This window comes from Amborella trichopoda, chromosome 7, assembly GCF_054954075.1.
Source record: "Amborella trichopoda isolate Santa Cruz 75 chromosome 7, AtrichopodaSantaCruz75HAP2 v2.0, whole genome shotgun sequence".
NCBI classification, from domain to species: Eukaryota; Viridiplantae; Streptophyta; class Magnoliopsida; order Amborellales; family Amborellaceae; genus Amborella; species Amborella trichopoda.
The window spans coordinates 40536658-40549912 of NC_142342.1; the positions used below are offsets into that span (position 1 = coordinate 40536658).

The 13255-nt window shown below is 40.6% G+C and overlaps 1 protein-coding gene across 6 annotated transcripts in view; it reads left to right on the forward strand.

The window, feature by feature from the left end:
* Positions 1-1470: 1470 nt before the first annotated feature.
* Positions 1471-13255, forward strand: part of CCT (RNA polymerase II transcription mediator) — a 37280-nt gene continuing 25495 nt past the window's right edge. For 4 of the 6 annotated variants that reach the window (XM_088871311.1, XM_088871312.1, XM_088871309.1 and 1 more), the window contains exon 1: positions 3267-3310. Coding sequence is in view for 2 of the 6 variants with exons in the window: in XM_006827539.4 (XP_006827602.1) it covers positions 3186-3310 (125 nt within the window). In the remaining 4 variants the exon portion in view is untranslated. Of the gene's footprint in view, positions 1602-2419; positions 3311-13255 lie in introns of those variants that run through there. The other 2 variants (XM_006827539.4, XM_020669796.2) reach the window with 2 other exon arrangements.

Here is a 13255-nt window from a genome sequence, read left to right on the forward strand (position 1 = left end):
AAATGGCCTGAAGTTATGAATACTATTGCACGAAAATTAGAAAGTGATTGTTAAATTTTCGAATATTATCTCTTTTCAGAAGAGAGAACCTCTATGTTGAGAGCCTTTGATAGAGCAAAGTAACGGTTCATAAAACCAGTATGGTGACGATAATCTCTTCATATATTAACTATTCTATGAAACCACCATGGTGATGATGATCCCTCTTCTTGTGAAAAAGTATATGATTTTCTTAAAGAGGTTGGTCCCTACTCCATACGTATCCCCCAAATATTGAATCCGAATAAATCTTGTGGATAGGGTTTTTACCTAGGGGAGCATATACCCGCGGGAGCAAGTAATCTTTTGGGAAAATTTATGGGTTGGATAGCGTGAAGTGGGGAGTGACCCGCACCATCGTACTTATAACTCTGCCCTACGTTTTTAGCTCATTCCATATTTTGTTTCCCATTCTGCCCTTGGCCGTCCCCTCCACTTCAAGTCATTTATAGTTCATTGGAGGAAAAGCCTTGTGGTCTGAATAGAAGACCAAAATACCCCCAACCAGAATATAAGGTTTGGTATTATTAATATGCTCGAATTAGTGTTTTAAAATCGGGTGATTTGCAACTTGGATTATTGATTCTGATCTAGATCATCGATTTTACCTTAGAATAAAGACTAAATTGGTTCCAAAAAGGTATTGGTCTCAACCAATTTTCCCAAACCCTAAAACATCTCATTTCATATATTCAAAAAGATATTGGTCTCAGACGAACGGTGGGTGGGCATCTATATGCCCTATTATTGTGCCACGCGTAGACAAATCCTAAATTTCTTTCAATCAATGGGCTCTGAATTTTGTAGAGCCAGATACATTCTTCTGTAAATGATACATAACATGTACATCCAATTGTGTTTTGTGACTAAGAATAAATAAAAATACATACACCCGAGGGATACACACATTTTAGGGGTATTTTTGTTCACCCACATTACAAGGGTATTATGGTCATAATTTGAAACAAAGGGAAAACAATTTTATTCAATTGGGCTCGGTTTCTATGCCGCCAAGCCTGCCTATGTAGAAATGAGGGCATATTAATAAATATATTTTTGAGATGGATTTTAAAATTTGATTTTGAAGAACATGTAATCTCTAACATGGAGAACATGAATATGAAAAAATAAATAAATTTTAAAAATTAGAAATAATAATTATAGTAGAAAAACATTTGGACCGTTTGTTTCCATTATTTTTAGATGGAACACCTACTTCCATCCATCTTTAAGATGGATGCATTACATTTTTTGGGCGGCATATGTAGAAATTCGGTCCAGCCTGCATGAAAAAATATTCCTATTCAATTTGCATTCAAGCAAAATTTCAAATATCCAATAAATTAATTAAGAAATAAATTAATTTGAAACTTGGAGGACAGTTCTGAGATAGTTAAGACGAATGAAGAACTTTTATGGAATAGTTAATATATATAAAAATACCTTTGTCCCCTTCTTTTCTCACACCAGAAGCAACAGGAGAGAGCATCGTCATCATCAGCAGGAGTCAAAGCTCTCATTCTCTCTCTACTCTCGCTCTTTATTCTCCGCGATTTATCCAGGTAACACTTTCTCACTCTTAGGGTTTCTCAGTTCCTCTCACTCTTTCTCTTTTTACAAATCCCCAGTTATTCGTTCATTTGCAGCTGATATTGCCTCTCGATTAGGTTTGTTTTCTTTCACTCGTTTGATGTTTTTACAAACATATGAATCGTTGCTCTTTTTGTTGGAAGCCCTAGTTCTTTTTTCGGTTTGTGTTTGCTGGAATCTTTAGATTTGAAGTGTTTATTTGTGTGACTGGTGTGTAGTTCATTTAGGGCGTTGATTTTGGAGGGATTTGGAAGTTGCAGAGGGTTTGAATATTGCCTCTCTCTTGAGATTCATGAAATTTTGCTTCTTTTTTTCTTTGGGTCATGTTTTGTTTGAGGGATTTACTTTGTTTCTTTTAGCAAACAGAATTATAAGGGGTGGCCTCATAGTTTTGGCGTATTAATTTCTGCAAAGAGAATTATAAGGGTGGCCTGGCCTCATAGTTTTGGCGTATTAATTGCTGTGTCTGAAGTTCATGATAAGTGTTGGTAAGTGTTTTGGAGATGTATACTAATGACTTTCACAGCTTACAGCTGACACAGAGCAGTTTAGTTGTTTTGGTTTAATTACTGTTATCAATATGGTTATTAAAAGGACACATGCTATGGTTTTTTGATTTAATATACTTGGCCTGGGTTCTTGCTAGCTTAAGCTGTAAGCAGTCACTTTTCTCGCACAAGCGATATCCTCTCTGTTTTAGAATGACTTTGGGGTCTTTTAATCCACACCGTTATGTAGGAAATTGGCTTTATAACTCAAAATTGTTGAACTTTGTCTGTCATGAGTGCAGGTTCCTGTGTAGCATATAAGGAATCAATATAATAAGTGTTTGGCAGAGAGTGATTACTGGACTGAGTTGGGAAGGTTTTGACCCAACTGTGATATTCCAGCCAACAAGAAATTTGGCATACTCTATTGTGCTTCTCATTATTTTATTCTAATTTCTTTCTTCTACTGGAGATCAGTGCATAGCCTCAAATTTAGAGGGCATCATGAACGTGCAGTATCTCTCTCCAATAATCCATTGGCAAGCAAGGCTTGAATAACTAGGTGGAGATAGTGCCAGTTTAATCTCAACAATTTAGATGCAACTTGTAACAATGCAATTGTAGAGGTGTTTGGTCTCAGTTTCCTTATTATTATCATCGACTGGTTTATTATCTGAAATTGGGGGCATTTAAGGAGAATCTCTGGCAGTATTGGGCATTTTTGCAACTCTCACATGTTCTTAATGGTTCTCCCCAAGTTCAAACACTGTTGCTGAAGGATTTTCTTTCGCAAAGTAAGACTTGGATCTGACATTTTGTACTTAATCAGTTGTTGAAGAAAATAGGTTTTCCAATCTAGAGAAGTACAACTTGGGGTGTTTTTCATTGTGGCTACGATGTTGGGTTGCTTGCCAGTTAGACTGTACTTTGTGGCTTCTATGAAGGTTCATTGACTTCGATGACTCATGGTCAGATGTAAATTGTTTGAGACTTTACGATGGTGGATAGAAATTGTCGCTTATAGTAGGGTTGATGCTGGAGGCAGTATGCCGGTGATTGTGAGGAGAGATGCAAAGGTATACTGCTGCCAGCTGCGGTGGTGGAGTTAGCAATAGTGCTGTTGGCGGGGGTTCTGCAAGGGATTCCACGAGAGCGGATTCTTCTTTTTCACCAAACTTTTCACTGAATCCAAGGTAAATGTTTGCTAACTATGATTTTTCGAAATAATGGTTGCCATTAAGGAGGTTTCCATGTTTGAGATATTCGGATTTTGGAGACTGAACGTTACTTTTGACTCAAATGATATGGAATTGCATATGTTCTTTCTTTCTTCCTGTGTTTTTTATATAAGTAAACAAATTTATTCTGTATGTTTATTTCGAAAAAAGGAAAATTATTGTGTGTGATGTGTGAACATGCTATTTGGTGGTTTTATTACCCAATATTCCATGTTATTTTACCTGTTGAATACTATGATAATTTATCAGATTAGATGGAAATGATGCTGAGTTTCGCCGGGACGCACTCATATTTGTATGTATGAGTATTGAAGTTGGTGTAAACTAGTGCAATTTAATGTCTTAATATCAGCATACTTGACCATGATTCTTTTTGCATTCACAAAATGCACATTTTTGCATATATGATATTAAGTCTCGCGAGGCTTATAAGGTTTATTTTGTTTTTTCAATATTCATATGGTATTTCCTGCCTATTGTAGGCCTTTTACCTCATATGTATTTCCTCATATACAAACAATTGAAAACATTGATTTATACATATCTTTATATATACATTCTTTATATATACATCGACATACGCAAACATTGTTTTTAAAGTTGAATATGTTTTCATTGAAAAATTAACTTCGGTTCCAAACACCACATTGAAACAAAGATGTGTAGATCTGAGAGGAAATGGTCGATGGGTGGCACTATATAAGAGGGAATGATATACTGAGAGGGATGGTGAAGATTTTATTCTTTCATTAGTTTTGGCCTGCTGTTGTTCATTCAAGAAACCTTGTGGATAGGAGATAGCTAGAGAATGTCTCTGTAGAGATCTTTTACCGGTGAGTGTGACTCACCCTTAGACCCTTAGAGTTATTAGACCCTTAGAGTGAGTGTTATTTGGGAATTGTATTTGCATGCTGTGGGGGGGATGGAGAGGTGACAAAGGAGTTATATAAGAAGGAAGTTTTTTTTGTTTATATTTTTTTGGGATTGGGGATTTTGCTATATGGTTTTGGTTTCTTAGTTCAGATAGATGCTAGAGGATTTGGTGCTGGAGTTGTCAGTGCTTCCTGCTAGTGGATTCCATTTGACCTAGTGGAATGAGGAGGATTTGTGGGTATTTCCAGGGAGGCCATTGACGGCTTTGTGTTGTGATCTGTTTATTCAATGCTTTCAAGTGGCGCTTGGAAGCCCCCTCCTCCCCTTCGAGTGCTAAGAGTTTGATCTCCAAATTGTCAACTTTGTCATGGATGACTGACAATTCAAATCCTTGGCAGCATCCTCTTTACCTCCATGATATGCAGCTGCAAGTAGGTGATGATCTTCTCATTTATTTGTATGGAGCATAGTATAAGATATTTAGGGGATTCCTAACCTCAATTGGGAGATTTTGGACTGTGAACTTTATGTAGTATTAGCTTTTTTGTCCTTTGCCCTTGTATTATTTTTTGGTGTTGACTGAAGGCAAGAGGTAATGGGATTTTTAAGGCGTGGGGTTTCACATCTATTGGGCATCGTTTAATTCATTTCTAAGGGGTTTTAGGTATTGGAAGCAGAAGCAAATGGGCTTGGGACACTGAGATATCGCCTTGGATCAAAGCTCATTAATTATCCTCTGGTCAAGCTAATACTTGCCTCAACATCAACTTCTAGGGAATCTGTATAATTGTGGATTTTTTGATTGCTATCTCCAGAGGAATGATTTGGGACTGAGGGGATGGTTAAATGCTTCCTAGGCTGGTGGCATCATTGATACCTGATTTATGGGCTTTTATTCTACATCTCTTTGAGCATAAGGAGTAGCTATCTTACCCCTGCCATGGTTGGGGGTGGATATGTTCTGAACATCATTAGGTGGCTTGGAAGAATGCACATCTTCCAGGTGATTTCGGACCTCTTCAGCTAGATTAGAATTCAATATGTGAATGTTGCAGTTCTCTTGGTGTGAGATCATTACTTGTTGTGCAGATTATTGGCTTGCTTAGCATCTGTCATAGGCTATGTTTGGTTGCCTCCCAAACCATGGTTTGGGGCAATTTTGTAGATTGTTTAATCTGTAGAAACAAGAAGTGGAAGATGGCCCATGTTGATGCCTCATTTATTCGAATTAATCTTCAACCGTAAAAACACGCCTGAACTGCAAATTAAATTAAGGGATTTCTACAAAGAGACCATTTATCTTTTGTATATGGAGGTCACAATCATTCTTGTCCCTTAAATTTCAAAATGGGTGGTTGTAAGAGTGTCATTGAATAAGGCAAGAAGCCTGGGTATAAACTGGCCAGCGTGTCGGGCGATAGAATTCGTGGCGCTCCGTTCCCAGGCTCCAGTCCTACAAACGCCAGGGTAAGGGGATTCTCCCCACTGAGCAATGGAAAAAAGAGAAAAAAAAAAAAGAAATTTAAAAAAAAGAGTGTCATTGAATAGACACAAAGTTCCAAAAAAAAAAATTCTCGGACTTCGTGACTCACCCCACACCATCTAAGGAGTGGGAATGTTTGTGACCTCCATGTATAAAAGATAAATGGTATCTTTGTAGATAATCCCTTAAATTAAAACACCCATCTACCTTTCTCCTCTCCCTTTTTTTTAATCCACTTTTTCTCACTTTTGAGCTCAGAACTCTCGCGAGTCTGTCAAACACCCTCTAACATCCTCATCCATGTTTGCACCTCTCTGTGAACTCTCTCTTACCCTCTCGCGTTCGGCGTTCCTTATTTCTCCTGTGCTCTCTTTTTGTTCCTCTCTTTTTTCTCTCTGTGGTTCCTTTTTCTTCTCTCTTAATTTGTTTTTTTCCAGCTTCTCTCTCTCTCTCTATTTCCTTATTCTTCTCCCCTTCTCTCTAACCTGACATTCTTGTTTTCTGGCAGCACTCTTTTTGTTTCTCTTTCTAGTGCCTCTCTTGTCTTGTTTTCTCCAGCTTTATTGTCCTTATATTCCATCTCTTTGGTTTTGTCATCCATTCTCCTCTCTTGATTGGTTTCTTCACTTTGTTGTGCTTGGCTTTGGAAGGGCTAGAGGGCTGAACGCCTATTTTTTAGATTTATTTTTTAGGCTTTTGTGAGATCTTTGCTTGATTTTCTTGTTCTTGGTTAAATGTGATGGAGCCTGTTGTTTTGGGTGTTGATTCTGCATTGACCTGAAAGTTTGAAACCCTTCTTTTCTACGCTTCTTTCATGTTCACCAAGCTCTGATATTTCCTGAATCAGTGAGAGAAGGATTCTATTTCATCATTTGCATCACCCAATTCCTGCAACTCTGCAATCTGAATCTTTCAAATGATTGACTGAACAGAGAGAGGCTGACTCACCATGGATCCTATGATCCAACTTGATCAGAATCCTAAGCCGACACTTTTTCCCCAAACTCATGAAACCCATAAGCCAAAACATCCTCTCTCTCTAAATTGAGTAACCCAAGATTTGTACTTTTTTGGCCATAATTCACAACCAATTCCAAAATCAGGTCTCGCACTCTCAAGCCTCTCTCACTTTTGCTCTTCTTTTTAAATTTTAGAGAGGATGTAGATTTGGTTGCATAAAACACACTCTGTTATTTCCAGTATGGGAAGCTGACGGATAACAAAGGCATAAAGGAGGCAGCAAAGTAGTAGCTGGAAGCCCACAAGAAGAGGTAGAGCCCCCTTTCTCTATTTCCTTTCTTTACATCTCTCTCCTCCCTAAAGGCACCTTACTCTCTTCACTCTCTCTACTTTCTCTCACTGCCTCTGTTTCCTGTGTCCTTTCTCGTCTTTAGCACCTACTCTACCTCTCTCTCTACTCTCTCTTTACAAAGCAGAGAGGAAGATAGAGGAGAGACAACAAGCAGACCCATGTGATCTCAAGCTGAAGCATCGGAATGGGTTTTCTCCTATAGACGCTATGTGCCCCTTCCACTTGATGGTGTAATTTTCATGTCTTCTCATAGAGAGCACATCCATGAAGCATCAATTTCGCATAGAAAGAGAGACCTATTTGACAAAACCTGGTGGCCTGTTAAATTAACCCAGCCCCATGAGCGAGAGAAGTGGCTTTTAGATAGACGAGGGTTTGTAGACATAGATCCATGGATCCATACATCTCGATCGGAAAAGAGTTGATAGAAAAAGAAAGAATCGGAATTGATCGATATGTTTCTTAGAGTTTTTAGAGAAGTGGAATAAAGAGTTTTAGCTAGTCTAGGTGAGTTTAAAGATTTTTTTTAATCTCAGTTTCTTTTGAAGGCTTCAAAATGGCGCCAAATTGCCCTCAACCATAGATTAATTTTAGTGCTGTTTGTGAAAACCTAGCAATCTACGTTTAAGAACAAATATATATTTATCAATGTTCAAGAAAGCAGAGGTGCCCACCTAGGATTAAGCCCCCCCCCTCCCCCCCCACTCTCTCTCTCTCTCTTTCTAAAGCCAAACTCAAAAGGTTTTCCAGCTAATTCACATTCAAAGATGCCCACAATAACGCAATATTACACTGGGCCAAAATTTGCGTAAATTTTTAAATCTGTCTCGTGTGTTTGTGAGTGTGTTTTTAAGGGATTGAGGCAAGGCAGATAAATGGGTTCTTTCTTTAATTTTAAATGCAAATGATTGATTCTTTCTCTAGATATATGAAGCCTCATGTCTCCCCCCCCTCTCTCTTTTAAAACACACACACACGTGTGATGGCTCACTTGTCTCTCTCTCGATCAGGATCAATCATATAGTGGGGCATTGTACTCTCTCTTGAAAGGTGGACTAGGTGACCGGGCAAGGCAATACCGATTAATTTTTTTTATCCTTTATACATATTGCCACCCGGATCACTTACAAGTGTCCAAAATACAAATTGATTTAATCAAATAGCCATGACCTCTCACTTGCATGCCATTAAAAGAAAATCACATTCATCATGTAGAACTGAAAATTACATAAGAAAGAAATGGAAGCAACAGAAGGACGAAATATGAATCAATGCGTTCCTTGCCTCAGAGAACCCCCAAGGACTTTGTACACCCCAAACCGGGTCTCCTCCACAGATGGCGCATGGGATCTTGGTTCAAGAACACACCTCACGATTAGGGAACCCTAGGCAAAACTCTTAGAGAGCATCACGTGGGATTTCTTTGACCAGGGCTCAACACATGAGCATGAGGCAAGGACCTAGAGCTAGGGCTCGTGTGTCTTGGGCATGCCACCCCTTAGGGTTAATTCTTTCCTAAACCCTAATTTGGATGAGAGAAGAAAAGAGAGAAGGCTTGAGTGGGGTGAGCCCCCTTTGGCTGCTTAGAGAGAGAGATTAGAAAATAGAACCTCATAGCTAGTATATATAGACAAGAGACTAGGGTTTCTAGGTTTAGGGTTTTGCCATCATTATGAGCAGTGTTTCAAAAAGCGTTAGGTGGCACCTAGGCGGCCGGGGGGTCCAGGCCGCCCAGCGTCTAGGCAGGCGCCCAGAACTTGGGTGGCCCAGTAGAATTGTTTTTTTTTTTGGGTTTTCTCTGTCTAAAATAGCCTCTAATGGGTTTTAGGTTTCAAATGAACCTAACACCCACAATTTTGCCCCTTTAGTATTAAAAAAATGACCCAAAATTACCTTCAAGGAGCCGCCCCTGGGTGGGGCGCAGGCCCTAGGCGGCTGCTTAGGCAGGTTCAGGCGGGCACCCAGGGATATCGGCCTAGGCGGCTTCCCAAGTGCTGGGCGGTCCACTTTTTGAAACAGTGATTATGAGGTTTAATCTTAACTTTTGATCTTGAAGACCTATGGGATGAATAGATATCAACCATTCATTCATTGAATCAGCCATCATGATTAAAGGAATGATGTGGAACCTTATCCCTCAGTTTCCATAATTCCATTCCCTTAAAATATTTTGAGTAGAGAAAGTAATTAATAAATCAAAGTTAATTTCTTTCACATTCCTATTTTGACAATCAATTTCTTACAACATCCTATGTTGAAATCAATCACAATTAATTTCTTGCACCTTCCTATTTTGAAATCAATCAAATCTCTACACAAAAAGGTTTCTTAAAATATCAAGTCAACATATGGCATAATCAGTGTTGTTAAATTCAGTTTGCTTCGCCGAAGAGGGCGAAGCCTTCGGTTTTACCTACTCAACCGAAACGAAGCGAAGAAATTTTGTAAGTTGGGCTGAAATCTTGTGTGTTTCGGTAGAAGAAATATATGTAATATTGACACATCAATTGAGAAGGCGAAATGAAATTGTGAATGGTTTGGTCATATGATACGAGTGGATGTGGTACATGATAAATTTAATGATGGCATGGAGTGGTTTTTGACTATTTGTTGCACGAACCATAAAGAGATTTGGAAGGGCGGTCTCAATATGTTCTCCTCTATCTCCTACGAAGGCTGTCCTTTAGAAGGTCTCCCATCCCCTACCTCTGCTCCCTCCCTGAGGAGGTCTGCCAGATTAACCTCTTCCTTAACTCCCACCCCCAAACCATGAAGATCCTTACTTGGAACATAAGAGGTTTGGGACACTCATCCAAAAGGGAGGCAGTCAAGGACTTGACCTCAAAACGCACTCTCGCTATTCTTGCCCTCATTGAAACTAAACTACCTGAGCCCACTCTTCATCTTATTCGTCAGGTCTGGGGTAGAAGGCCTTGCTAGTGGGTCGCTCGACCTGCAGACGGGGCTTCAGGGGGTATATGGGTGATCTGAAACCCTTAGATGACCTCCTCCTCTCCTCCCATATAGGGGAGTTCTCCATTACCGTTCCTTTCACGCACTTCTGACGGCTTCTTATGGAAATTCTCGGCCATTTACGGCCCCTGCTCAGCTTCTCTCCGACCACGTCTGGACTGAATTGGACTATGTGGCTGCCCTACTCCACCCTGTATGGTGTTTGAGTGGAGACTTCAACATCACGAGATGGTCTCATTAGAGAAACTCCAATTCTACCATCTCTTAGGGAATGACGGACTTCTCGGACTTCATTTTCCGAAATGAACTCCTAGACATCCCGCTCCAAGTAAATCGCTTTACTTGGTCCAACCACGCCCCCCAACCTTCTCTCTCTAAACTTGATAGGTTCCTCCTATCGTTGAACTGGGAGGAACTCTTTCCGGGCTCTCATGCCATGGCACTGCCTAAACCCACCTCTGACGATTGCCTTCTCCTTTTAGACACCCAAGGAATCAAAAAAAGACCGAAACCCTTCAGATTTGAACTGGTCTGACTTGAAGAAAAGTCTCTTTCCACTCTGATTCCCATATGGTGGAACTCTTTCTCCGATTAGGTTTTGGGAAGAGCGGGTTACAGGCTCCAAACTTAAATTCAACATCTTAAAGCCTCCCTAAAGATCTTGAGTAAGTCCTTCCTTGGGAATTACTCACATAACAAGTCTTCTCTATTCAACTCCATCCAAGACCTTAATCGTATTTAGGAGTCCAGACCTCTGATAGACTCTGAATCGAACCTGGGAACCCAAACTAAGCTAGAATACTTCTCCACCCTCAAAAAAGAAGAATTGTACTGGTTCTAGAGATCTAGAGTAAATTGGCTAAAAGCAGGGGACCAAAACACACGCTTCTTCCACCGGATACCTAATTGTCGTAGGAGAGACAGTACTATTTCGACTATCAAGTCAAATAATTACTATCTGGTACAGGAAATCAAATCGGCTATTTTAAACTATTTCTAGACCCTTTACGCTGCCCCTTTGGGTCCCAGACTTAACATGACTGATCTTGATTTTCTATCTCTTACGGAAGACTAGGCTCTTCGGCTTGAGCGACCTTTCTCGGAAGAGGAAATCTTGAAAGCTTTACATGACTTAGCCAAACATAAAGCCCTCGGTTCGGATGGGTTCCCCATAGCACCCTTTAAAATCTTTTGGGAAACCTTTCGCCCAGACTTCATGAGCGTCTTCGAGGAATTTTTCCATCGGGGAATTCTCCACAAAGCCATCAATGCCACATTCATTGCCTTAGTCCCCAAGGTTGAAGGGGCTGAGGAGCTTAATGACTTTCGCCCAATCAGTCTGCTCAACTCCTCCTACAAAATTCTGGCCAAGGTGTTGGTTTCAAAACTACAAGAAGTCCTTCCCTCTATCATCGCACCGTCACAGTCTGCCTTCATCAAAGATAGACAAATTCTAGATAGAGCTTTAATAGCACATGAGTGTATTCACTATAGGCATTTATTCAAAAAGGTTGGTCTTATCTTTAAGATAGGCTGGTCTCAGCTGCGATACACAAATGACACATTGGTATTCCTGGACGCTTCTTCACAAGAAACTGATAATTTGAGGCTTTATCTCGAATGTTTCCAAGTGGCTACAGGTTTCAAGGTCAACATGGAAAAATAAAAAATGATAGGGGTAGCACTCACCAACGCTGAAATCATAGAGTTTCTCCCAAATTGGGAATGCAAAGTTGAGGATCTTCTCACAACCTACCTTGGTTTGCCTCTAAGATTGGGGAAACCTGAAAAGAGACATTGGTCATATGTGATAGACAAGGTTGATACGCGTTTGGCTGGATGGAATGGGAGATGCCTTTCTCAGGCTGGCCAAACCACTTTGATCAGCCAATGCCACGATATACTTCATGCCCCTCTTCCAAATGCCAATCTCAGTGGCAAACTGGCTAGAACAACTAGTAAGGAATTTTCTCTGGTCGGGACAGGCTGAGAGAACAAAATACCACTTAATCACTTGGGATAAGGTATGCTTATCCAAACACCATGGAGGGTTAGGTATTAGGATCCTAAGAAAACATAACTTGGTCATATTAGGAAAATGGTGGTGGCGTCTGAAAACTCAGACCGATTCCCTCTGGGCCCAGGTCTTACGCTGTAAATACAAGATTTCTGAAGGAACCTGGGTGCCCGAGAGGAGACCTATGAACAAGGCTTTAGGATCGTGGAAGTCTGTCACCTCTTCCCTCTCACTGTTCAAAAAGTTCATCAGGTATCATCCAAGAGAAGGAACAAGTGTGCGCTTCTGGTAAGATCTTTGGTTCGGACACACTCCACTAAGGGACCTCTTTCCATCCCTTTACTCCATGGTCTCTAACAAAGATTCAACCATCGTTGAGGAAATGGTGCTGGTGGGAGGCCGAAGAGTGTGGAACCCCTCGTTCAGAAGAAACCTCTCTGACGAGGAAAGCAACCACTCTCTCTATCTTTCAGCAGTTTTGCATTGTTCTTTCATCTCAACACAAGGGAGGGACTCGTTGGTATGGTCTCTTGCTCCCTCTGGAATTTTCTCGGTGGCCTCTTTTTACAAAAGTCTCACCCAACCCCCCACCTTCCCTCTTAATCCTCCATCGGTATTATCCAAGGTTTGGTCTATTATAGCACCTCCCAAAGTGCGGACTTTCAACTGGATAGCGGGTTCTCAAAGGGTACTCATAGTTGACTAGCTTCAAAAGAAAGGGATTCCAATCCCCAACAGATGTGCCATGTGTTCGTGTGAGGAAGAATCAAATCATGACCTCTTCATTCATTGTAACCTAGCCCATGATCTTTGGGGCCAAATATTGCAACTGTTCGGTTTCCAATGGATTATGCCTTCGACGGTCAAGGAGCTAATATCTTCGGACCATGCTTCACATTGGCCGAAGGTTGGACGAACCTTATGGAAGGCTGCTGTGGCAGCCACCGTTTGGGTGATCTGGATAGAAAGAAACGCCAGGATATTCCAAGGCCATTATACCTAAGGCTCAACACTTTTTCACAAGGTTACGTCCTTAGTAACTTTTTGGGCATCGAATCAAAGGATCTTTTCGGGTATTTCTGCAAACACTTTCCTAAACCAATGGGAAAACATCCTATACCACCAACCACAGAAGGCACAAAGAACATGCAATTGGCAACCACCTCCAGAAGGAACCATTAAGCTCAATTTCAATGGTTGTTCTCTGGGTAACCCCGGCTCTGCAGGTGCTGGTGGTGTCTT